This window comes from Brassica napus (genome assembly GCF_020379485.1).
Source record: "Brassica napus cultivar Da-Ae chromosome A5 unlocalized genomic scaffold, Da-Ae chrA05_Random_37, whole genome shotgun sequence".
In the NCBI taxonomy this organism is placed as follows: Eukaryota; Viridiplantae; Streptophyta; class Magnoliopsida; order Brassicales; family Brassicaceae; genus Brassica; species Brassica napus.
The window spans coordinates 65,929-92,699 of NW_026014033.1; the positions used below are offsets into that span (position 1 = coordinate 65,929).

General features: G+C 34.4%; 3 protein-coding genes and 1 long non-coding RNA gene across 4 annotated transcripts; 1 reads left to right on the top strand and 3 right to left on the bottom strand.

The window, feature by feature from the left end:
- Positions 1-3,568: 3,568 nt before the first annotated feature.
- On the bottom strand, positions 3,569-6,629 carry LOC125594292 (beta-glucosidase 42-like). Its single transcript, XM_048770553.1, has 12 exons — positions 6,406-6,629; positions 6,278-6,344; positions 5,993-6,203; positions 5,847-5,921; positions 5,682-5,769; positions 5,307-5,532; positions 5,046-5,161; positions 4,666-4,883; positions 4,539-4,573; positions 4,317-4,419; positions 4,043-4,151; positions 3,569-3,966 (listed from the first exon to the last, which is right to left on the bottom strand). The coding sequence occupies exons 1-12, from the start codon at positions 6,483-6,485 to the stop codon at positions 3,738-3,740; spliced, it is 1,557 nt and encodes a 518-aa protein (XP_048626510.1). The 5' UTR covers positions 6,486-6,629; the 3' UTR covers positions 3,569-3,737.
- A 6,846-nt stretch (positions 6,630-13,475) lies between these two features.
- Positions 13,476-14,768, bottom strand: LOC106451552 (NDR1/HIN1-like protein 6). The gene is made up of 2 exons (XM_013893495.3): positions 14,106-14,768; positions 13,476-13,993 (listed from the first exon to the last, which is right to left on the bottom strand). Exons 1-2 carry the CDS (start codon positions 14,563-14,565, stop codon positions 13,698-13,700), a joined length of 756 nt encoding a protein of 251 aa, XP_013748949.1. The 5' UTR covers positions 14,566-14,768; the 3' UTR covers positions 13,476-13,697.
- A 3,507-nt stretch (positions 14,769-18,275) lies between these two features.
- Positions 18,276-23,091, top strand: LOC106451551 (sucrose synthase 5). The gene is made up of 13 exons (XM_013893493.3): positions 18,276-18,571; positions 18,925-19,079; positions 19,158-19,341; positions 19,825-19,943; positions 20,036-20,348; positions 20,436-20,609; positions 20,717-20,833; positions 21,082-21,248; positions 21,344-21,568; positions 21,746-22,312; positions 22,412-22,550; positions 22,644-22,729; positions 22,812-23,091. Exons 1-13 carry the CDS (start codon positions 18,326-18,328, stop codon positions 22,858-22,860), a joined length of 2,541 nt encoding a protein of 846 aa, XP_013748947.3. The 5' UTR covers positions 18,276-18,325; the 3' UTR covers positions 22,861-23,091.
- A 2,270-nt stretch (positions 23,092-25,361) lies between these two features.
- On the bottom strand, positions 25,362-26,500 carry LOC106454946. Its single transcript, XR_001290080.3, has 2 exons — positions 25,702-26,500; positions 25,362-25,554 (listed from the first exon to the last, which is right to left on the bottom strand). It is a non-coding gene; the product is annotated as an uncharacterized LOC106454946 (long non-coding RNA).
- Between the last annotated feature and the right edge of the window lie 271 nt (positions 26,501-26,771).

Sequence of the window (26,771 nt, forward strand, 5' to 3'; positions counted from 1 at the left end):
ACGTACACGCTTTCCCCTTTACCCCATAGGGCCTTCTTTCTCATCAGTTGCGGGGTCTGGTGGGCCGAAAAGAACGGTGGTGTGGGATGAAAGAAGTGGGTTTAGTATGTCCTAACAAAACCGCTCGTCTAAGGGTGTCAATGCAGCTAGAGAGCTGCTGCACCTACGCTTCTCTACCTGCAGGAGGTAAACTCACTGGGGAGACGCTTGATTCGCTGCAAATCAGAGTGTTCCACCTTCTTGACATAGTTTCCGTCTCTTGAATACCAACTTTCTGCAGGGGTGGATTGAGCCGAAGAAATGAAACAAAAGATACGGTAGAGCCCTCCTCAATACGTTGCCCTCACAATCTAAACTCTAACTTTTAATATTTATAATAAATATCTTTTACCATTTTAATGAAGTCTATTTTAGCTATTTTGATCTTTGTATGTTATATTTCTGATTTTTTTCTTAGGATTATCCTTAAATATTTTGTTTGAAGTCTTGTTTCTCAATAACCAACCAAGACGAAGTTGACTTTCACCTCATTATATGAAGTCTTGTTTCTCAATAACTAGAAGTCTAGAACACATTCTCTCTTGAATGAAAAATCAAAATGATGTTACCAGTCCTTACAACAATCTCACGTCCAACGACTTAGAAATCATCTTTAGCTTCTTATTCTTCGACACTTCCACTTTGGGTCTTGATTTCCCCCCGTACTTGATGAATTTCCCCAAAACTACTAACTCTATTGGCGTTCATTCGATTTCTGCATTATTCATTGTACCAACTCCTGTCCAATGACTCATCGAAAACTAAAACTGTTTATAAAAGTTGTATTTGATTTATTTTTTTGACTAATATTTTTCTTCGGCCATTTCTTAGGCATGTCCGAATCCTTATTTTTATTGATGGTTATTAAATTCTTACCCCCCCCCCCCCCCCCCCCCCCCCCCCCCCCCTCCTCCTCACTAGACAGAAGATGTTACAACATTAGAGATGAGCTGGTTATAAGATGAGAAGAAAAGAGGAGTTAAAGACATTTAGATAGAAGATGAGTTTGGGTCGACCAGACCATACATGCCGTACAGGTCTGGCTCGACCAAACCTCGACCGAGGTAAAAGAAGTTTACCCGAGTAAGCCGGATGGTGAATAAAAGGTAACTGAAGCTTCACCCTTTGGTTCTGACCGTTGAGAGGAAAGAAAGGAGCCATGAACGTGTATTTTATGTGTATTTTCAATGAAATTATAACGTTTTTAATTAAGTGTATTTTCAATTAAAAGTATGACAATTTAAAATGGCCGACAAAAACATGCCATGAACGTGTATCATATGGAATTATCTAGTTTGATTTCCAGATAAATCTATAGACCATGAATATCCTGTAACTATATGGAATTATTTAATCTGATTTCCACATAAATGTATAGACCATGAATATTCTGTAACTATAATATCCATGGCAAAATCCATAGAAAGCCACGTTTAGTAAATATCTTTAGTCAAAATCTACTCTATTAAAATAGAGTCTTATATAAAATTTGCCTTGCCATATTTTAAATTTGGACTTATTAAATATGTTGTGACTTAATATTATTAAGTCATTTAAATTATGGACCTACTTAAAATAACTCAATCTAAGTAAGATAATATTTGGAAACTAAAATATTATCGCATAACTACCTCCTTGAATATTGTCTTATATATTAAAACAGAAGTCACATCCTTGATTCATGTGTGATTTAAAAAAAATGGACCTAATAGACATATTCCTAAAAAATCATGTTGCATTTAATCTCTAATATTATCATTTAAATTTTGGACCTACTAGAATTTTTTATTGGGTTGTCAATATTTAGATTTAAACAATAGATGATCCATTGAATTTATAGATAGTATAAATTAAATATATATAATTTAATCTTGTAATACTATACCTCCATATGTTAAATATTTAAATATTTGTCGATGTTAACTTTTAAAATTATAAAAAAAAATTTTAAATAACAAAAATCATATTATCTAACAATTATTAATCTTTATTACCTTAAACCAATGAATTTTTTTTAAACTATATAGTTTATTTTAAAAATTAAACAAAAACCAAATGTTTAATTATTTACTTGATAATATAAATTTATGAAGCGAAAAGTTTAATTTTTTAAAAAACTTTCTAAATTTGTGTAATGTTACAATATCTTTTGAATATGATAATAAAACAATATTTTAATAATATTTATATATATAGTTATGATTTTAATAATGAAATAATAATCCAAAATATATATATATAAAAAAAAAATACAAATACATGTGAAAGTTTGAAACAATCTATTCAATGAAAAAAATATACCATAAACTTATTATGCTTTAAAATTTATAGACACATATATATTATAATATATACCAATTTAGAATTGAAAATAAAATATTTATATAAAAATAAATGAAAACAAAAATCCGCGCGATAGCGCGGATCGAGATCTAGTTATTATTTAAATTTCGCTTACATATAGAAATTTTAAAACAAAGGTTTATATTGCTATAGAAACGAAGTTTGATAAATGTGGAATCACCTACCATATTCTTATATATTCACCCTTACATAATTTTAATATTATAGATGACTATATATATTCAGTAGTATCTACTCCTAATTTCCCCGTGTATTTTGTAACCCTCCTATCCTACCTCACTAATATTATTTAACCTTCTTAACGTTCCAAACGTGACATACCTTTTGAATCTTATAATATAATTGCTATAACTTAGTAAAAGAAACTATATATACTTAAATAATACGTTTCATACCAAAACCATGACTATTAACATGTACTATATATCGTCCATAGATTTTCCAGCACATTTTATACACATTTCAATTTTATATTAGATAAATTATATATCAGCTTTCAATTTTTAAATTCAGAATGAACAAAATAAATCTTTATTCTGAATAGAAAAAATTCATTTGGCATATCATTCTAAATTAAAAGATGAATAAATCGCTGATTATTGTTATACTATAAATTTCACAATTTTAAATTCGTGCATTGTTTGTTTAAATTCTGAAAACAAAAGATATTTTTGTTATATTATAAACATATGTAACCATATATTTTGAAAAACTTTCCATGTAAATCAAAATGATATATATTTTACATAGTCAACCTACAATATTGTTTAAACTGAAAATATAATAAATAAGTTTTGTATTGTTCAACATATATTTAGTTTAATGATTTGAAGAATATTCTTATAATTTATTTTACATAATTTCATATCTAAATTCAGATGATCAGATCCATGCGCTTGAACTAAACTCAAAATTTTGGATTTCTAACATTGTTATTTAAACAAAGCCAAAAACTAAAATAACAAAACCCAAAACAAACCAAACTCAAATTTATATATAATCAAACCATTACTATACTTTTAGAATCAAAAATCAAAATCCACAACCAAACCGGAAAATCAAGAGTACAACCTCGACGTAAACCGAAGTTTACAAAATATCATCAAACCAAAAAAAAGTTAATTTTGAAACATAAATTATAAATATAAATGATGATAAAATTATAAATACATATATAAATAATCACGCGCGGTTGCACGGATCAAAATCTAGTACAAGCTTTAAACCAAAGAATGGCATAAGTGATTTGTTTTGTAATGATTTTATACCACCACCATCATCGACTAATCTCCTTGGTACAAATTTATAATAACACAGCGCAAATCGTGTAAATGTTATAGTAGCTTTGGATTTCCTTTCTCTGTTTTCCATTCCTTTTTACCTTTGTTGTCTTCATCACCTTTAAGAAACTTCATGAACCAATAGGCAGAAGATTTTGGGTGACGGGTTAAACCATTCTTGTAGTCTACATATACCAAACCAAATCTCTTGGTGAAACCTTGCACCCATTCGAAGTTGTCCAGCAACGACCATGCGAAGTATCCCTTTATGTCCACTCCGTCTCTGTTTCAGTTTTCGTAATTAACAAAACTAATTACTTTATTGCTACCTAATTATTTGTTTCCTAATGTTGGCTCACTTGATAGACTCCGCGACATTGGCAAGGTAACTCTTGAAATAGGCAACTCTACGCTTATCGTCGAGCATATCATGGATAGAGGCAGATCCGTCATCTTCATCATCCATGCCTGTCGTGTTTTAACAAGATATCCAATGCTCAGGATATATATATAAGAAATGGGATATAACAAAAACAAAGTAATATTTGCTCAAATGCAAACTTAGCTATTCTGCTCTTCTTACCAGACTTTTGCATTTAATCGAACTATAGAGTTATAAGGATAGGTAAGTACCATTCTCAGTAATAAATATTGAAGGGTGGTTGTATTTTTCGCTGACATAATTCAAAGTCTTCCGGATTCCCCAAGGCACAATGTAAAGCCAATCCGAAGCTGCCTGTAATTGGGACAAATTTGGTTACTTGATCACTAGCTCATGCGTACTTGCGTTGGCATATGTGCAGAAATGTTAACAGAGTCACTAGACTGAGAGGAGACTAAGAAGAGAGCTCTTACCCTGTCGCCTATAGGCTCTCCATCTTCCCATTCAACTGTGGACAGAAAAGAAAGAGATGACTACAAGGAAGTAAGTAAGTAAGAAGATGCTAGTGGTGAAATAAATTTCAGTGTTTATGTTTGTTACCATTCCTCTCCAATTCTTGTGCTTTGTAAAAGTCACTCTCGGCTTCGTTGTTTGAGACATGAGCAATTATCCTCGAAGTGTAGTGGTTTATGCCAAGAAAGTCCCATGAGTTCTGAAGCATAAACTCCTTCTCTTCCGGAGTAAATGTAGGAAGATTATCTCCAAATTTCTGGCGCATACTTGCAGGGTAGTCTCCAAAAAACAAAGGATCCAAGAACCTGCAAAAAGATTTTAATCTATTTTTTCAAGGACTGATGTATACTTCAAAACGACGTTTTGCTCTTGCCAAGTAACCCCAAGTCAATGGAAATTTGATATTACACCTTCTCAAAAAAAAAAAAAAAAAGGCAATTATGCAACTCAATGCATATCTTACTTACCATCCAAGTTGAAAGTCAATTCTCCTACCAGCAGCAACCTTGTCCTCCATTTTCTCCGAATTTGCCTCTGCCCACTCACAATCAACCGACAAACCAATTTGTCCGCCTTGACTTTCCTAGATTCATATATGTAAACGAAAAAGCGCACTGGTAAATAACAAGAACTGTGATGCGCACTAGCTGTCAACAACAGAACCGTTGACGCATCTTCCAATAAACCAAAGGTCCCAGAGAGAGAAGAAACTAAAGTAGTGGCTATACCTTGTACTTGCTTCTATATACTGAAACAGCAGTTGCATGAGCCAAAACTTGATGATGTGAGACCAAATATGGCTCGATCAAGGGTTTTTCATTTCTTCCAGGTGCAAATATCCCAATGCAGTGTCCATTCACCGAGGTCTGAAGTGGTTTATTTAATGTAATCCAGTGCTTCACTCTATCACCAAAATTGGCAAAACAAGCTTCTGCATAGAGGCCAAAATAGTCTCTGCACATGAAGAAGAGAAAGATTTAGTGTCAAAACAACCAGGAAGGAGGCTTCATATAAGAAATTGTGGAAGAATGCAACTGAAGCATAACCTTTAAACTTGTATTTCTGCATTTCAAGATCTTACAGACAAAGATTATACTACTTACACAATTTTCCTGTTTGTCCAACCCCCGATGGATTCCTGGAGATGTGAGGGGAGATCCCAATGGTACAGAGTGACAAACGGCTGAATACCTGAAATAGTAATCATCTTGTGAAATGATCATCTACAGATAGTGGAAAAGGCTCGCTGCTGCGGGTGGAGAAAATACCATTTTCAAGAAGGGAATTGATAATATTATTGTAGAAAGCAATGCCTTCTTCATTGACTTCAGTTCCCAGACCATCTACAACAAATGCAAACAAAAGAAAATAAGCCTTTCAATTAAAAAAAAAAAAGCAAAAGAAAAGAACATACCAGGGAAAATGCGAGACCAAGAAATGGAAAATCTGTAAGCGCTGAATCCTAATGCTTCAATAAGCTCAATGTCTTCCTGAAAATTACTGAAGAAATAAGGAAAGCATAGGGAAAAAAAAAGGAAAAAAAAAAAGAAGTTTATTGTGCTAAACCTTATATCTATGGTAATGATCCACAGCGACATCGCCATTGCTTCCGTCAACAACTTTTCCTGAATCACAAAGTGTTAATCTACATAGTCTTCGTAGTGATAATTAAGCTGCAAGGAAGGAAGGAAGCGGATACCTTCAAGATGAGTGAACTTGTCCCATATGTTTGGCCCCTATTTACCTTCGTTCCAGCCTCCTTCGATCTATAATAAGAATCAAAGGTTAATACCTTCTTTCTACACAAACTTCAATACAAGTTTCAACCTGGTAAGCGGAAGTGGCGACGCCGAAGGTGAAGGTGGAGGGGAAACTAGAGCGGTAGACGTCCGCAGAGACGGCAACATTATCCAAGTTAAGCTTCTGCGCCATTTCTGATCAGAGTGGAATCCGAGATGCAAAAGAGATGCGTTGACAATAAACTTTCAACACAAACGAAAATAATAATAACAATCATAATGTGTAGTTGTTAAATACCGCTTCGTTCAAAACAAAACAAAATACCGCTTTTCAGTGAGCCGGATAGTTTTTTTTTTTTAATTTCGGTTGAGTCAATTTGATCACTCTCTCCGGTTTATTTTTCCTACGTGTTATCGTATCACTAGTCTTATCTTATAAATAATACTCCAAACTAAACTAATTAATCTTTGATTGTTCACCCTACTTTTATTATTTACTGATTTTAAACTATTTTCCTAGCTTCATCACAATTGATTTAGATCTATTGTGTGTCCTCATTCCTTGTGGATTCGATCCATAAGTACTACAACTGAATCTCTTATTTGAGAGAGTACAAGTCACTCCTTAAGATAATTTGAGTGATATAAAAAGGTTCGAGAGAGAGATAACTTCGGAAGACATGGAGAGATTTATCTCAAATGTGTGAGGATAATCAAGCATTGGGGTTCATTGGAGTTTATTCGAAGAAGAAGAAAATGCAGTGAAAATCGCCTTTAGGGTTTACAGAGACATCAGAGAAAAAGAAAAGAGAAAAGGTTAAAACGTCGAAGTGTCGGTGCTATGTATTAAGATCAATGTGGAGATTTTTGGTCCTGGCTTTAGACAGAGTCCTCACGCTGACTTCTTTGTATTGGGCCGAGAGTTGAAGTAGAAGAAACGATCAACATGGGACGAATTCGCGATAGTCCTAGTCGTCATAGCCTCGAGATTAAATACGAACTGACGTGTTCATCTTTTTCATAAATTTCTACGTAACAACCTGAAACAAGAGAGAGAAACAGATTCAGTGAGAGAGAATATCAAGATCAAGCAAGCCAAAGAACAGTTTTAGCTTCTTATTTTTATCTCTTATGTTGTACTCAGAGATAGATTCACGTAGCTCGTTACAAAGGCTGTAAAGGCTCGAATTATATTATCTCTTGTGAAACTCTTGATGCCACAAAGGATGTGGTGTGTATATCATTCTCTTTGATAGTGAATCTTTGGGAGGACGGTCTCCCATGAGAATTAGTGGTTGCTGGCTGTGAACTCGTTAATTTATTGTGTTCATAGCGTAGGATCAATCAGAAAGCAATTCGAAGTTACATTGATAATGTTTAATCATCAATCTTAACTTCTTCGATGAATGGCCACTCCATCATGTCATAGGCTTTACTCATATCCGTTTTATTGTCATTATTTTTTCTCTTCTACTTGGCTTTGTCCGTAGCGCATGAAACATTTCATGTGTTGTCATGAACTTGTCTGTAATCTGTCTTCCAGCAACAAAGGCTTACTGGATTTATGATTACGTTCTGGTAGGAATTTCTTCAATCTCTGGTATTGGACCTTAGAGATTATCTTATAGCTGAAATTGTACAAACTAACCGGTCTGAACTGGGACTTTTATGTTAGCTTTGTTGCTTTGGGATTAAACAAATATGGCTATCGTTTAGCCCTTTTGCCATTGTTCCCTGAAAAAAGAATTGATTAATCATACAGGTTAAATTCTCCTTTGCGATATCCCAAAATTTCTCGTAGGAGAGGGCCATCATCCCATCCGGGCCTGGAGCTTTTTCTGGATGCATAGAAAAAGCGTCAGTTTCACCTCCCTTTCAGAGACCAGAGCTGTTAGATCATTATTTATAGACCCAGTGATTGTTGTTGAAACCTCATATAGCGCTTCTTCTATATCTTCTGGGCTAGAGGACTCCATGATTTTACTAAAATAACTAGTAGCAACGCTACCAATCCTTCCTCCTTTTCAACCATATTTCCGGCCGCATCTAAGAGCTGTGTAATCTGATTCCTTGCTCTCCTCTTCTTTGTTAAGGTCCTTTGAATTATGTCTCATTCTCTTAACCATAGTACCTGAATTTTTTTTTTGTTTCCAAAACATTTTCTCTGCCTTAAGAGCATCAGATAGTTCCTTGCTTTTGATTGTTCCTCGGTTGTACCATCATCAATCGAGTAAAGATTCCCGTCCTTCTCTTTCAAATCCTCCACCAATTTTTATGAATTCATATTGTTCTGCCTCCTCCATTGGCTTAAGGCTCTTTGGCAACTAGAAATATTTTCCATAATATTTTCTTCAAGAGGGAGATCTGATGAATTTCATCCCTCAAGAATGACTTGCCTCAATTCCTCATTATCCAACCAACGCTTATCAAATTTAAATTTAACTGTTGCCTTAGTTGGTTTTGTGAGAATGTTTGATAGGACTGGACAATGATCTGATCCCCGTAAACGCAAATACTTGACAGCTGAGTGAAGAAAATTCTCAAGCTAATCCTCATTTTAAGCAGCTCTGTTTAATCGGCATCTGACAGTGGTGCGTCATCTCTTTCCAACCCACGATGTCATTTTCCAGTAAATGGAAACTCCAATATGCGAAAATTACTTAGTATCTGCTTAAAAGGCAAAAACGAGCTTTCAGAGTGTTGTCTTCCAACTTCCTTTTCGTTATGACTAGCGATTTCATTAAATCTCCTATCATAAACCAAGGTCCAGTTTGTGTCGTTGAGAAACGTGTAAGACGTTCCTAAACTTGATCTCTGCATTTTAAGACAGGGTCCCCATAAACAAACGTCAAAAATACTTTTATTCCATCAATGACTGCCTCAATGTCAATAATTTTGTTATTCGTAAATAAAACATTTATTTGAAATTCATCCATAGAAAATAAAGCTAAAACTCTGATGAGGCCAAGTGGCTCAACGGTAAACAAACGATCAAATCCTAAGCCGGCCTGAATGTTTTGCAACAGCAGCCTCCAGTTCTTCGTTTCAGAAAGGAACACAAGTCTCGAGCCTGCTTTTGACAAATGCGCTGAACTGTGAAGTCATTCCCAATCCCCCGATAGTTTCAACTCAGAGACTTCATAGAAGATTGTTCGGGGGTTGACCCCTGCAAACCATTATCCTTGTGAGAGCTGACTTTATCTTTCTTTGATTCACTGTGACGCTTGTTCCCATGATGCTCAGTTTCCCTGGAAGAGGGTAAACCACCCGAGTTAGAATGACGTTTCCTTGGAGATCCCTGACGAAGGAACTCTACATTTTTGCTTTGAAACCCGTATGGTATTCCAGTCTTGCTCATTCCTTGCTTGATGATGAAACTTTTGTTTTTTTCACTCTTTGCAGCAACAATAGTAACCGTTTATTTTGCAATAAAATTTTACCTTCTTCCATTGCTTCCAATTCCTCACCAAGTAAGTCATCCCCTAGGACATCACATTCCACCATTGTTTCATTTTGTTGATCTACAATGGTGGTTGAGTCACCAATTTCCATACCTTGCAAAGTTCCAACAACCTGACCATTATCCGGGGCGTTATACAAATTATCTTTCTCCGTAGGAGAGAAAGTGATAGCGCGGGCAGCACCTTTATTATGGAATGTTACGTTAATCTCACTAGCAAAGTCTTCTCGAGATGGAGTAATTATGATACTGGCAAGCTTCCTACCAGTGTGAGAGACCTTCAGCTGACTGGAAATAGGATCATCTGGCACTGATGTTGACGAGTTTCCAGTCCTGAGAGGATTATACGACTCTGATGTCCACTAGTAACTTTTGTACCTGATTTTCCAAAATCTGCTCTTTTGTCATATTCTCTCCATGTCTGCAACTTCTTATGCTCATTCTTATGTTCATATGGAACATATGGACGGCTGTGTCTAGGAGCAGGACGGAACCATCGATTATCTCCTGGCCTACGTAAAGCTCTCTCCTGATTGTAGTCATATCGTCTAGCATTTCTTTCAAACCGGTTATTATGTTGATTCTTAGAGTGTGATGTTCTGTATGATATTATCTCACTGCTCTTGAGCAACTGACGTCCATTGTGACTGATAATGATCACGATCATCTCTATCCCGCAACAAAGATTGACGGCCAAGAGTATCATAAAGTAGTTGGACACGCGAGAATACTCCTGACTTCATCGATTGAACACACTGATCATCCTCCTTATTTTTGCTGTACCCGACTTCATGACTCAATAATCCACAATATGAACAATGCTTAAATAGCTTGTGATATTTAATTCGAATGGAAACCTCCTTCCCACTTGGTCTCCAGACCTTTTTTGGTGAACACAAGCGCTTTCCTAGTGTCCAAATCAACCAACAAGCGACCTTCAGATAGCTCCATTGTGTCAATGTTGCCAATCTTTCCTCCAATGTTCTTCAGGTTGCCACCATCCAAAGGTGCAAGGGGATTCCTGTAAGATCCACCCATAAGGGAATAATCCACGGATATTCATCATGAACTATCTGTTCCCATCGGACCATCACAAACATGCAAACGTTATAATAAAAACATCCCTGTCTTAACACCCATTGCAAGTCTTTTCCTATGCAAAATTGAATAAGAATATTCCGTTGGCTGTGATTTTATCTCGCATCTCCCATTGGCATGAACTTGATTAGTTTTTTGACGTTTTGTTTTTTAGGGTTTAGGATTTTTCCGATCAAGGACATACGATATTCACGCATGGTGTGGGAGTCGTTCTGATCCACCAGGTGAATAGGTTCATCCTCATCCTCATAGAGGATATCTTTCCCTTCGATATCTGCCATATGAGCAGAACGTAAGAGATCGAGGATCCCATGTAAGTATATGATATCGCTAGGACGAAACAGAGCATTATGAACGGTGAGACGGAGCTAAACCAGCCAAGGAGTCGGATAAAAGCAGGACCTGACGTAAGATCAGATCTGATGAGAGGCAAAACCAATCCAAACCAATCAGAGATCAATGAACCCGCAGATTGGTGAGCCTTTTTGGTGACTTGATGAAGAAGACTTAAAGAGACAACACGAAACTGGTGATGAGAAGCAGATTCCTTGAACGTGAAGAAGGAGAGACACGGTTGATCTAATGTCGAAGAACGTTTAGATCAAGAGAACATCAAAACCCCAATGAAGATTTTGATCTCATGAGCCGGCATCCCCTATCGACTCGCCAGTGCTAGGGTTCTTTTAAAAAATATCTATCTCATGACTAACTTATGCAGAGAGTTATACGTAAGCAGTAAATTAGATTGAATATTCATCTATGAACATATATATGTATCGTCAGGTCAATTAAAAAATCCAAAAGTTTGTACACACAAATGGTTTTGTGCTAGTCGCCACTAAGTTGTTCTTAATGCATTGGACAGAGTAATCAAATTGTGAAAATAAGCAAAAGACAAAAGAACAGAAATCATGTGAAGGAAAATTTTGGAGATCAAGCATCATCGTCTGGGATGATCCGCAAGAAAAATAATAACAAGATTGTTCAGAGAGTAGTCACCAAGAGAAAAACTACAGTTGAAATGGTTCTTAAGACTTTGAAAGATCACAACTTTGTCTCCACAAGATAAGAGACGTGAAAGCCTCTTTGTGTTGACTTTTACTTTTAACAACTTTTTTCTCCTTTTCGGGTTCCAATGTAGAATCGACATTTTCCTGTCCTAGAAAATGTTTAGTAAGTAAATAAAATTCAATGCTTCTCGAAACATTGGTCTAAGACAGTTAAACAATAGGACATGAATTTTATTTACTTACTAAACATTTTTCTCGAGAAGCATTTAGTTAAACAATAGGACAGGAATTTTATTTACTTAAATAAACATTGGTTTAGTAAGTAAACATTTTCCTGTTCGTTTGCTCACCCAGGTGATCCATCTGGATGAAGATGCAAATTGATGTTCGTTTTGGCTCTGTTCGTTTGCTCACCCAGGTGATCCATCTGGGTGAAGATGTAAATTGATGTTTGTTTTGTGCATTATAATGCTACATCCAGATAGATCACCCAACTGAATTTTTAAAAACTCATCTCAAATTCTCACCCAAATGAAGGTGAGTCTTGATGGTGCATCTGGATGCAGATGCATCTAGTTCAATCTGAAATGATAAATGACAAAAATGATCTTTTAAAATCAAATATTATTTTCAAATCGTAAAAACGCATTTTTCCGCCAAAACTATAAAACGCATTTTCCCGCCAAAAACCGGAAAAATCATTTTCCCGCTAAAACCAGAAAAAGCATTTTTCCGCTAAAACCGAAAAAACGCATTTTCCCGCCAAAACTGGAAAAAGCATTTTCCCGCTAAAACCGGAAAACCGCATTTTTCCCGCCAAAACCAGAAAAACGCATTTTCCCGCCAAAACTGGAAAAATGTATTTTCCCGCCAAAACCGAAAAAATGTATTTTCCCGCCAAAACCGGGAAAATAGATTTTCCCGCCAAAACCGCAAAAATGCTTTTCCCGCCAAAATCGTGAAAAAAAAAATTTCTGCCAAAATCGTGAAAAAAAAAAATTCCCGTCAAAAAAACATTTTTCCCGCCAAAACTTCATAACACACTTTTTCCGTCCAAACCGCAAAAACGTTTTTTTCCGCCAAACCCATTAAACGTATTTTCTGCCAAAACCATAAAAATGCACTTTTTCGCGAAAACACACATATTTCCTCAAACACCACAAACATATTTTCGGTCAAAACTGTAAAAAATGCTATTTTTCCGTCGAAACGTAAAAAAAAAATATTTTAGTCATTTTATTAACAAGTCCACCTGGATGAAGATGGAAGTTAAAAAATGAAAAGCAAACGAACATAGTTGCAGTCAGATGATTCATCTGGATGCATGGACGAAATGAAAAAACGAACAACACCCAGATGGAGCATCTGGATAAGACATCTAGATGGACCATCTAGATGCATCTTCCAGATGTACAAACGAACAAGGCCTAAGTAAATAAAATTCAATGCTTCTCGAAACATTGGTCTAAGACAGTTAAACAATATATACCAGTCTTTTCTTTTCGGTCAATGCGAAAGAAAATTCCATTTTTGAGTCTCCAAATCATATTATATTTTTGAATGAAACAAAAACCTAACCAATAATGAACAAACAACAAACAAAAGTGTATATTATTTATTAATTATTTACAAGGTTACAAGGTGTGAAACAAAATTGTTTATTCTCTTTTAAAAACAAAAGCAAAGGAGATGATCGTCTTTTGGGGTGGGGGGAGGTACTACGAATTGAAACTCAACCCCTCCATATTGTAATGCAAATTGCTGAATAAACACAGTAATTAAATAATTTTGAATTTAGAAAAAAAAATGAAATTATAGTCTAAACCTGAATTTGCAGTTACTACTTCTAACACTAATCACATTGTTAGCAGCCAAGCTATCAACGGATACACCACACCTCACCATGAACTTTACTTCCATCAGCTTTAATTTCCCGAGTTTGATCCGAACCGGTTGTATAACTCTAATCCGCAACGGTATACTTCCGGTTAACTGTTGTTGCTCTTGCAGTGTCGCCATTAAACTGGTTGCATTCTGAGTATAACCAGTCATTTCTACGAATATAATAGTCGTATTCTCATGTCCTTGGTAGAATTTCGGCAACGACCCTGTAGAGGCATAAAAATAATATCTTGTTTTGGTTTTCTTATAAATAAATTTAAACAAATTAAAACAAATAAACTAAAATATCATAGTTAACAAATTAACATTTTTGAGTACCATTGCTAAGTCTGGTTTGCATGTACAAGACGCTAATTCTGCTTCCGTCTTCATAGTAGATTCCAATTTTCTCGTTGGGATTCTTGGCGGTAATGGTGACGTTAAACGCAGTGGACAAACTGGAATCTTGGTTAAGTGTAAACCGGGTGAGCTGTAACCGGTCGATATTGTAATCCGGTAACTTCGGTCTAAAGACAAGGTAGAGAATACCAACGGCCGCTCCAACGATGACAATAAGGAGGAAAATAACTAGGAGCGTGTAACACACGCACCTACAGCAACAGCTTCCTCTCTTCTTCCTCGGAGGAGTATCCAACAGTGGTGGTTGCGTCACAGATTCTTTGGTCGGGTCACCGTGTTCCGATCTTGAGGAGCCACGTGGGACTAGAGGAGCCGTTGGATGTGCCGGAGGTGGAGCTTCCGGGTCGCTCACCGGATGAATTTTCTGGTGATCGGACATGTTTTTATGTGCTTGAAGATTGGTTTATATTTTGGTAATTAAAATTCAGGTAATCTTTAGATTTTTGGGCAAATGAAGGAAGAAAGTTTTAATGGAGAGAGGATCTTCTTCACGTTTTCTCTAGGTTAATGGTATTTATAAGCTGGTTGGTGTTTGGTTTAATACGTATGCATGTATGTATGAAAGTTTAAAAAGTAGGAAAAAACATCTGCTTGACGGAATAAATTAAACATTTAATTTTTCAGACAAAACGTGTCTTTTTGAATTCCTTGTACCCTTTTTGGACCGTAATCGTCAACCGTTGATTATTAGTCGGATAGTTTTGTGTCAAACCAAGCATAATTAACTCGATGCCAATTCTGGGTTCCGCGGACCCTAGGATGAAAGTTCGTGCATAGTAGCAACGGGTCTGATTGAAAAACATATGCATTTTAATGGGCACTTAGGAGTTTTTTTTTTTGGGGGGTCATCATCGTGAAATAAGATTGAGTATTTGTACTCCCAACACACAACTTCCCCCCTAATAGGACCAGTGGCGGACCAGTGGCAGACCCGTGGCGGACCCAAAAAAAAAAAATTAGGCTTTTAAGGTGTTGTTGAGGAGATTCGAACCCCCATTCCGTGGATGCATTCCCACACTATCTAACCAGTACACCACAAATGATCAACAAAATTAGCTTACAAATTAAGTTTTTGTTATTATTTGTGGTGTCAACTGATACCATAAATCAACAAGTGGATCCATCACTAAATAGGACCGTGTATCAAAACCGAAACTTTGTAGTTAAATCTAAAATTGTAAGAACTAAGAAAATATATAATTTTTCCATAACATAAGGTTTATTTTCCAAACTTTCTTTCAATTAGATTATCCTCTTTAAGGTTTCTTAGAAAAAAGTCTAAGAATAAAGAAACTTACAAGTATCTCTCTTAAGCTTTGTAAAACTGATACAATCTTGATCAGCTCGACCATCATCCAACACGGATTGAACATCGGCACGGATGAGACAAGCGATCCAATCATCGATCATGCCAGTCCAACCGGCAAGCACGGCGATATGGGCGATCCGAGAGTTCAATCAAGAAAGCTTGGAGTGGAACTAAAGGTTCATGAGCTCAAATGGATTAACTATGGTCACTTTACTCGTCCAAGAAGTCATGAAGAAGAACTTGGTCGAGCCAGATCAAGCTTGGAACGAGCTAACTTGAAAGATTATCAATACTTCATGACTATCGACCCATTCGTCCATAAGAGTCCATCGGATAGATATCTGATCCACTTAATGGTTTTTGATGAACCAAACTCATTTCTACTCAGTTCTAAGTCATGTTTGGTGGGTAATATCCTTACAATCAAATCTGGTTTATCAAGATATCTCCATCCTATCTTGTGGTGCCATTCGACCAGCTGATTATCAAAGGAGCGTTCTAAGTTAGGGTTTGGGTCTTGGGTTTCATTTACCTGAGGTTCAGTCCACACGCCTTCTTCAATCCTAAGCTTGATCGCCTTGTTTCCTTTGACAATCGTCCTAAGTACATTCTTTGTTTTGGGTTTAATATACCCAAGGTGCTTGCTACATGACCTTCTGGAAGTGAAGGATTATCCAATACCATCCTAAAGTGCATTCAGGGACAGATCGTACCCAGGATAGCATCAGGTGATATCAGAGACACTTGAGGTTTCAGTATTTCTATCTTATATCCATCTTTCTCATCTTTTCACAAACACTTTCTCTATCTACTGTAAGGAAACTGAGCAGCTTGGTAACCTTGTACAAAAAAAAAAGCAAAATCAAATTCAAAAGAAAAAAGAAAAAGAAACGAGATCGAGGAGAAATCCGATCCACAAGCTTGAATTTCCAAGAAAATGCAATCTTTCTATCTAAACTTCTATTTATTTGGAGAACCTCACTGGATTTGATTGATTTGTTCTATTGGAACTTCTGAGAATCACTGAGTGGTTCGAGAGAGAAAGAAAACAGGAGATTAACACTTGTGAAGATTTTATTTCTAACCTTGTTTGCTACTTGTGCAGGAAACACTCCTAGGGATCTACTTTGATCAGCGATTTTTTCTGCTCACTAGTTTCTTAATAGTGATGATCCAGAGATAACCCACGTTTTGCTACGATTTAAATAAGTTTTGCCATGTTTCCTTTTTCGTAACAAAACTGTGGCAAGTTCGTGTATTTTTTTTTGTTTTGCTACGAAATAACCGTGGCACTTTCGTTGCTATATGCGTTTTTTTTTACTAGTGAAAATAACTAACGAAAATGAATATTTTTTTTGTCAACAACGAAAATGAACGTTCAACGATAAAAATCATGACGATAAAAGATTATATAAAAGATTATGTGAAGTTTATTTATTTATAGAAGAAAACAATTAGGATTTTCTTAATTGGATTTTTATGTTAGCCCATTTTTAATTTATATTTTAAGATAAAAACTGGATTAAAACATGGAATGAAAATGTGTAACGGAGATCCAAGCTTTTTAAATATATGTGGGTGAAGTAACTTGTTGAACTGAATTTAAAAGTTTTTCTCTTTTTCCTATTAATTTATTTTTAGTTTTTCTTCAATACAATACAACCGGAAATTAAAATGTAAAAAGAAAGAAAATACAACAAAAGGTCAACCAGAAAATAAACCACAAGCCAAATAAATGCGGACCGGGCTAGTATGAAACCGAAACAAACTGACTAGAGGGACAAAAGGAAAGAATCGGCCTGATAATTAGTTTGAAAGTTAATATTGGAATTTGTGGTGTTAAATGTAAGAAACAGTTTAGGTCATTTTTCGCTCTGACATTTTAAGTTTGTATTGACGAAATTATCTTACACATGTATTTTTTTGAACCACTATCTTACACATGTATATTGTATAACTTTTTCTTACAATAAAATAAAGAAAAAGATCGTTTTGAGGCAGCTATGAAACGGAACGAATCTGTGTGTATGGTCCACTTTTAGATCCTTTACTTTCGTCTTGCTCTATGCTTTTGGAATTTCCCTTTATCCTTCCTCTGCGGTACTACATATAGGATAAACAATTAAAATCCTTTTTTAAAATCTCTTGGTATTTAGTATTTACTAAGTTGGATAATTTAGGTGATGACTACACTGTTGTAAACCATAAATACATGCCTTTACAATAATATCATATCATGTAAAATAATTGTCAACGACTTAATAACATAAACTATTTTTAAAAACCATAGGAAGAAAATATGGAATAAATCATTCATATCTATGATTTCCTTTGCAACTATTTATGTTTTGCAAAATAAAACAAATAGCCAACAAAGGTTTAATTAGTGGCTTAGTGCATATATTCTCTGCAACATTTATAAATAAGTAATAAACTGCATATTGGCTATTTTGACCTTTTCGACAGTAGAATTATTACTTCTTACGCCATATTTCACTGTCACTAGCTTATTATTATCATATTATGACTTGTGACAGAGCTTGAACCCCATTTAAATGAATTTCTTTTGACCCAAATTTCTTTTTCCCAATTTCTCTCAGGTGGCCAAATATTTATTTGGTTATATAAATTGCTTTGAATCCTTCCAAACACAAACAAGTAATTTGATTAGTTGGAGGACAAAACATGCACTCGCGAAAACGTAAGGTATATGACAAACACAAATAACATATTCGCAAAGGCATGTCATATCTTCCCTATAAAAGTAAACAAAGTTGGCATTGCGGAAACCACCCAAAACTAACGTGAAACCCCACGTTTTATTCTTCTTATGATTAATCCTGAGATACATAACACAATGGAAATGACTTCTGGATTGTTAGGCAATGGGATCCCAGAAGCGATGGGACAAAACCGCGGGAACATAAAACGTTGCCTCGAGAAGTACATTGAGAAGGGCAGAAGGTTGTTGAAATTGAACCAGTTGATGGATGAGATGGAGATTGTTATCAATGATTTAGTCCAAAGAAAGCAAGTCATGGAAGGTGATCTTGGCAAGATCTTATGCTTCACTCAGGTCTTACCATACTTTTTTTTTAATTTTACAGTCTTTAATTAAATGAAATTAACAATTCAAGAAGCTTTTTATGTATATGAAGGGTCATAGATTGACATTATGCTAATAATCTCATATATTTAGTGCATAATACTTTCCAAACATATTATGTCAAATGGCAAGTTCAATTTTAATCTATATATCTATAAATTATATTTCCAAATACTTGGCAATAAATGATGTTATCTCTAACAAACTTGATTATGTTTAATTTATACTTTTCAAAATATTCAAAATCGCTAATGCTAATTGCTTTGCGAAATAAAACATATGGTGAGCTAAAGTTAATAATATAAATGTGAATAAAACTACAGGAGGCAGTGGTAATACCTCCAAATGTAGCATTTGCGGTACGAGGAAACCCGGGAAATTGGCAATATGTGAAGGTTAACTCTTCCGATCTCTCCGTGGAGGCTCTATCGAACACTCAATATCTCAAACTCAAAGAGTTTCTCTTTGATGAGAACTGGTGCCTATACATTCCCTCCTCTTTTTCTTCACCAAATACATTCACTTTCCTGGTGTCTTGATCTATGTTTGTAATCAGGGCTAAGGATGACAATGCATTGGAGGTCGACTTTGGGGCGTTCGATTTCACTCTGCCTCAGCTTTCGCTGTCGTCTTCAGTAGGGAACGGCCTGAGTTTTGTGTCCTCAAAGCTTGGCGGCCGTTTAAACGACAACCCGCAGTCTCTCGTGGACTACTTGTTGTCACTTGAGCATCAAGGAGAGGTTAATATTTTTTCTCTATAAAATTAGTTGTTTCAATGATCTCTTTTTCCTTGTGTAATTCACAAAACTTCTTGTCTTAAACAATAAATAAACGTGTATTATTTCTAAAAAAAATTCAGGTGTTTGAAGGGATTTTGAACTTATAAATGGTTCTAATACATTTAGATCCCCTTCCTAAGCTGTTAAAACATTTCATTTGTTTAAAATAAGGTGTCTTTGAAAGTGTACGGTTTATATGATAGTTTAAAAAAAACGTATATGGTATTTTTAGAATTTCTCAGACTTTTATCCGTTTTCTTATGATATTATTTTCTTTCACGTGTTAAGTTTACATTTAACTAACAAAACTTGTATATTCTTTTGAAGAAATATGACAATAACATTTTGTTAAAAAAATATCACATTAAGCATAATAACACAATTGCGAACATAACACAAAATATACCTAATTCTGAGGCTCTGAGCATACGTTTATGTTTTCAGAACCTTATGATGAATGAGACACTAAACACGGCAAGAAAGCTTGAGATGAGTTTGATTTTGGCTGATGTTTTCCTATCGGAGCTGCCTAAGGAAACACCTTTCCAAGCCTTCGAACTCAGGTCAACCGTTGAACTATTTACATGCATTGCTAATCCATGCGTTAGTTAACTGATTTAATTTTGAGTAAAAACACACACACACATACACACAGGTTTAAGGAGTGGGGTTTCGAGAAAGGATGGGGAGAAAACGCAGGAAAAGTAAAAGAGACAATGAGGATCTTGTCGGAGATTCTTCAAGCCCCTGACCCCCGAAATATTGATAGATTCTTCGCCAGGATTCCTAGAATCTTCAACGTTGTCATCTTCTCGATTCATGGCTATTTTGGTCAAAACGATGTTCTTGGTTTGCCTGATACTGGTGGTCAGGTCGTTTACATTCTTGACCAAGTCAAGGCCCTTGAAGATGAATTGCTTCATAGAATCAACTCTCAAGGCCTAAATTTCAAACCTCAGATTCTTGTTGTAAGTTCTCTTTGAATCTTTTCCACCCTCCCTTAGTCGTAGCCACATAAAGTCTTGAATGATATTGAAATCGTGAAATTGGTTTAGGTGACAAGATTAATCCCCGACGCCAAGGATACTAAATGTAACCAAGAATTAGAACCCATCACTGGTACCAAACATTCAAATATTCTTCGAATTCCATTTGTAACAGAGAATGGAATTTTACGTCGTTGGGTATCTCGCTTTGATATCTACCCTTACCTAGAGAAATTCACCAAGGTAAAAAGACCAAATTTAAGAATATAAATTTTTTTTTACTTTGAACCAATTTCTCTGTATTTTTGTGTAACTTTTACTTTGTACTTGTAAAATTATATCATGAGTAGGATGCAACAACAAAAATCTTGGATATTTTGGAGGGGAAACCTGACCTAGTTATAGGAAACTATACGGATGGAAACTTGGTGGCATCGCTGATGGCAAATAAGCTTGGAATTACTCAGGTTACTTAACTTATATATATAATGTACACTCATTTGATGTACACTAGTTGCCTGGATTATATATATATATATATATATAATGTACACTCATTTGATATATATAATGTACTTATGTACACTCTATATACTTGCCTGGATTTCATTTCATTTGATGCACACTAATTATATATATATATATAATGTACAGTCGTTTGATGTCAAAACAAAATAATTGAAATGAAAAAGTTTTTTTTGTTCATATAATCCAGGCAACTATTGCACATGCCTTGGAGAAGACTAAATACGAAGACTCGGACAACAAATGGAAAGAGTTTGATCCTAAATATCATTTTTCATCTCAATTCACGGCGGACTTAATCTCTATGAACTCTGCCGATTTCATCATAGCTAGCACTTATCAAGAGATTGCTGGAAGGTGATTTAATTTATTTCACGAGGACAATGCATTATTCTCATCAAGGAAACTCGACCATGGTTATAACATTGTCTTGTTCGGTTTAATTTTGACAGCAAAGAAAGAGCGGGACAATACGAGAGCCACATGAGCTTCACACTCCCGGGACTATACAGAGTTGTCTCCGGCATCAATGTCTTTGATCCGAGGTTCAACATTGCAGCTCCTGGCGCGGATGACTCTATATACTTCCCTTTTACCTCACAAGACCGAAGATTCACCAAGTTTCATCCTTCCATTGAAGAACTATTGTATAGCCAAAATGAGAATGATGAACACATGTATGTCTCTTTTCCCTGTTTACCTTTTCTACTCGTTTACATTCAACTGTTTGAATAAAATATCTATCACATTGAGTGAAATCATCAATTACATTAGATGTTTATTTAAAAATTCTAAACTGATATATTTCTTGTCAGTGGTTAAATTTAATGGATATTTTTCTTTATGAACAAAAGTGGCTACTTGGTGGACAAGAAGAAACCGATCATCTTCTCAATGGCAAGGCTAGATGTTGTGAAAAACTTAACCGGATTAACAGAGTGGTACGCCAAGAACAAGAGGCTACGAGATTTAGTCAACCTTGTAATCGTAGGAGGATTCTTTGACCCTTCCAAGTCTAAAGACAGGGAAGAGATCTCGGAGATAAAGAAGATGCACTCCCTGATTGAGAAATACCAACTCAAGGGTCAGTTTAGATGGATCGCAGCTCAAACTGATCGGACACGAAACGGTGAACTTTACCGGTGTATTGCGGATACAAGAGGTGCTTTTGTGCAACCTGCACATTATGAAGCCTTTGGTCTTACTGTCATTGAAGCCATGAGCTGTGGTTTGGTCACATTCGCCACGAACCAAGGAGGTCCTGCCGAGATTATCATGGATGGTGTCTCTGGATTCCACATTGATCCGAGCGATGGAGAAGAATCGAGTGATAAGATTGCAGATTTCTTTGAGAAATGCAATATCGATCCTAATTATTGGAATCTGTTTTCGGCTGAAGGGCTGCAACGCATATATGAATGGTATATATATCTTCAGCTATTTATGGAAGATAATAGCTTAGGCCATCCAAAGGGAATGATTCTAAAAGTAGTATCATTTCTATGATTATATATGTGCAGCTATACATGGAAGATATATGCAAACAAACTGATAAACATGGGAAGCACATATAGCTACTGGAGGCATTTGAACAAAGATCAGAAATTGGCAAAGCAAAGATACATCCATTCCTTCTACAATCTCCAATACAAGAGTTTGGTAAAATAATTTAATCTTCTTTTTTTCTTTAACTTATGACATGATCAGAATCAAAAGTTTGAAGCATACATGTTTTTTTTTTGTTTGGACCAGGTGAAAATTATACCCATAGTGAGTGATATTCCTCAGCCTCCTCCCCCTCCTCCTAAGCCTTTAGTTAAACCATCAGCAACTCGAGGGTAAACTGAAGTAACTATTCAAAAATAACTGGAGACTGTTAGTATGTGCTAATTACTGCTAGTTTTTTTTCTTACTTTTCAGCTCGAAGCGAACACAGTCACGATTGAGTTTCAGGCTCTTTGGTGCTTAAGCTCTCTTGAAAAGGTGTAGCTAATTGCAAAAATATCCAAACGTCGTTGGTGTTCTACTTCATATATTTATGTGTATTAAATTGTTTGATTAAACAGTAAAATAAAGGGAAAACACACAAATGTATTTCACTTTTACCATTGTTCTTATTTGAAAGTTTTAAGTGTGATTAATAATTAGTATGCTGAAATTGAAGGATTTGAAAATATACATCGAACTAATCTCTTATATATTTATTGAGAATCATTTAAAAAGTTGTAACCTATATTTTGTACTAATTAAAAAAAAAGACTTGATGATGTATCACTTAATTATGATATCAATTTGACTTATGTGGCAGCATAAGAATCAATTGAATAATTTGTAAGTCCAAAATCTAATAGCTAGAAAACCTTATAGTATAACAAACGTGTACTGTATATTATTTATGGTATACGATAAGCAAATTGGTAAACCAAACTCGAGCATAGTAAATGTCTTTCAGTTATGATGAAAGACAAAAAAACTGGTTTAAGTATATTCGTATTCATACGTCGTCTAATACAAATACACTTTTCCATTATGGAATCATATATAAACGATGATGTAAATATGGAATATTTGATAATCCTATATAATCATATACAAACGGTGATATAATCTGTGAGTTTTTAAGTTTTTGATAATTCTAGTGTATGAATGGTGACCAGGGAACGGCGAGGAATAATGCATTTCCTAACGTTCCTAAAAAAATCACCATTCACAACGAATAATAATTCTTTCTTATTCCCTTTCATTCATTTTTTTGTAGAGAATTAGAGAACAAAATTATTCCTTGATAAAATTGATAAGGAACAACCATTCTTTTTCATTCCTGTTATTTTATTCTCAAACATTCATTTTTTTATTCGTTCTTCTTGTTTCCCGAATGGTCACCAGTCAGACCAGGATATCATATAGGGGATTAATTAGTGTTCTGTATATTTAGTGTTGAAAACAGAAGAAGGTGTTGATGTTGGTTAACTTCAACAACATTCAAAAAAAAAATTGGTCGGTATCTATTCTATTAATTCTGCAGCATGACTATTTGATATTTGTTTGGTCCAATTATTTATAACCCACTTTCTTAAAAATTTAACTGCCATGACATGTATATATATTATAACCTCCTCTTCCGTTGATATGTTATAACCTCCGATGGAAAAAAAAAAACATCCTCTTCCATTTACTTCCTATAATTTTGGGATGCATTAATTTGAGTGAAAAACGTATTCTACTACAATCATTGACAACAACCAATTCATCTATTAGATACTTTGATTTTCCCATGCCTGATACCATTCTGTATATACATTATCAATAACAATTAATAGCATTTATATTCATAGTATCAATAACTATGTTTACAAATAAATAAATAATTATACCAGCTGTTTGAATAAAAATATCAAATAATTTGGATAATTTTAAATTTATGGATAAAAATATTCGGGTAATTTTGTTAATAAATAGTATTTGTAGTATATTTAACTATTTAGAAATTAAGTATAATTAATATTTGTGGGTATATAATTTTATTTTAAAATTTTGGATACTTATTTGGTTAGCGGTTTGGTTACGGTTCAATTCAATTTTTTGGTTACAGAGATATATGATTCACTTGATTATTTATGAATTAGGTTTACATTTGGTTTTAGTTTTTTGGTTCTGGATAAATGTGTCTAAACCTATACAATATCTTATATAGAAATTAGGGGTAGCCGTTCGATTACTCATTCTGATTTGGTTAGGATCTAATTCGGATTTTGGGTTTTCGGAGTTTAATATTTTAGCCCCTTTCAGATATTTTTAAATTTTAGTTCTGGTTTGAATAACCCATTTAAATTATTTTAAAAATCTTTAAGTTCATATACTAAATAATATTGATAACTAAATTGTATATTGATATGTTTGTTGCTTCCTACGAGCAAAACACATACCTAGTTGTTGGTAGTTTTAAGCTTTTGGGTATCGTATCAGGTTATGTAATTTGGCGATTATGGTTTCTTTTACTTGAAGAAACATATATGAAAAGAAAGTTCTTAATTTTCTAACGTTTCGGCAAATTTCATTTTCTTGCAACTGTTGATTTTATTGTGGAAATTACATTTTTACATAAACAAACCAAATCTAAATCAAGTTATACTTATACATAGTCGAGATGCTAAGAATCAACTGAAGAACACACCAAGATTCCTGATACAAGTTCAAATCGTATGATTAGTTAGCTTATGTTATCGAGTTGTTCGAGTAGGAAGAAAGTTGTAATTTGGAATTTAGATCCCCACACAACCGTTACATTACCAGACTCATCTTTTGTTCATTGACCAAAATTCATGTCTCTAATTCAACAATTCTTTCGTATATCGGTGTTATTAAGTGCATTTCCCAATTTTAGTTATGTATTTTGGGTACTAATAGTTTTTAGCGGTCGTTCAAAAAAAAAAACGTTTTCAGCTATGCCGTTGTATTCGAACGGTTCAATAATGCATTATTATTATTTTTATTTATCGAAAAAGAGTTGTAAATATCTTTAATACATCGTCATAGAACATTCAGAACTGATCATCCGCAATGTGTGATACAATCTTGAAACTCTTTTTTACTGTGACTAGTAACACTACAGTTCCTTATGCATACTGGGTTTGGAACATCATCTGGCCTTATTGTTTCCATTCTGCACACAACCACAAATTATTATTACATATGTTAAAATGTATATATATGTATATACGCATTGACAATGATCCATTAGGTTTTTATGATAAAGGTTGATCTGGAAAAATATCTTGATGAATAAATGTGATAACTGTAAGTTACGTACGTTGTGAGATGGCCTTCCTTTGACATGTTTTCCATTCCAATGTTTTCCATTCCACTGCATGCTTTTAGATGACATCCGATCATTATCAGTGTCATCATTATCATACACACCTTTTGTGCCATTCTCTTAGACAATTTTGTTATTTAGACTTGGAATTCAAAATTTAAACTGATGTTTGTTGTTTGATATGTATAATTTGTGTATGTATATATTATATATGTACATGATGAGATGAATGAAATCAAACATTAATTGTCATTGTAATACATTTGTTGCTTTGACTTGAATACAATTCATTTTGTATGACTAAAAAGAGAGAATACAATTAATTTTGTAACTGTTCTATGGATAGCAAATCTCTATTACTTTAATTTATATCTTACAGTATTTGGAAACAAAGCAAAATTTATAATTAAAAGATCCTAACCATTTAATTTGACAAAGTAATTAATCATATTCTCATAAAAATAAATAAATCATAATTGCATGAAAAACATACAAAGAACTAATCGTAGACATGCATTTATTTGCATCTAAAAGGAATAAAAATATAGCCAGAATGAAACAAAAAGACAGAATAATCAAGAAAGAGAATAGTCAACACAAACGAAAAACAAGAGCCATCACAAATATCTAGTTTGGAAAGAGATGAGGTCCATTCTTTAGAGCATTTCTAATGTAATATTCAATTTTTTTCTACCAAATAGAGTAAAACTGAATATGGAGTAAAAATACTCTAATTCTATTTTATTTTTTACTTTATAATAAATTAATGAACAAAAAAAAAATACTCCATTTGTAGAATAAATCCCATTATGAAATGGAATAGGATTGAAATAGTTTTTATTCCATACTTATTTTTAATCCGTTTTGGAGAAAACAATAGTGTTGGATTGAAGACGTCGTTACATAATGCAAATGCAGAAGAAGCATATGCTTTAGGCCACAATTTAATAAACTTGTTTTAAGGGCCGCAATTTAATAAACAATTTAATAAACTTGTTTTATGGTTTTTTATTCACTGGTATTAGTAATGACATTATGAAAGTTCGACTCCAATTATGGTAGTT

Bases quoted from the DNA above. Each gene is read 5' to 3' on its own strand.
- LOC125594292 (XM_048770553.1), bottom strand. From the start codon at position 6,485: ATGTTGCCGTCTCTGCGGACGTCTACCGCTCTAGTTTCCCCTCCACCT. The intron at 6,204-6,277 runs GTATCCGCTTCC...TTTGTGATTCAG, and splicing joins CAAGTTCACTCATCTTGAAG to GAAAAGTTGTTGACGGAAGC. The intron at 4,420-4,538 runs GTAAGAGCTCTC...TCCCAATTACAG, and splicing joins GAGAGCCTATAGGCGACAGG to GCAGCTTCGGATTGGCTTTA.
- LOC106451552 (XM_013893495.3), bottom strand. From the start codon at position 14,565: ATGTCCGATCACCAGAAAATTCATCCGGTGAGCGACCCGGAAGCTCCA. The intron at 13,994-14,105 runs GTACTCAAAAAT...ATGCCTCTACAG, and splicing joins GCAAACCAGACTTAGCAATG to GGTCGTTGCCGAAATTCTAC.
- LOC106451551 (XM_013893493.3), top strand. From the start codon at position 18,326: ATGATTAATCCTGAGATACATAACACAATGGAAATGACTTCTGGATTG. The intron at 19,944-20,035 runs GTCAACCGTTGA...ACATACACACAG, and splicing joins TTCCAAGCCTTCGAACTCAG to GTTTAAGGAGTGGGGTTTCG. The intron at 22,730-22,811 runs GTAAACTGAAGT...CTTACTTTTCAG, and splicing joins AAACCATCAGCAACTCGAGG to CTCGAAGCGAACACAGTCAC.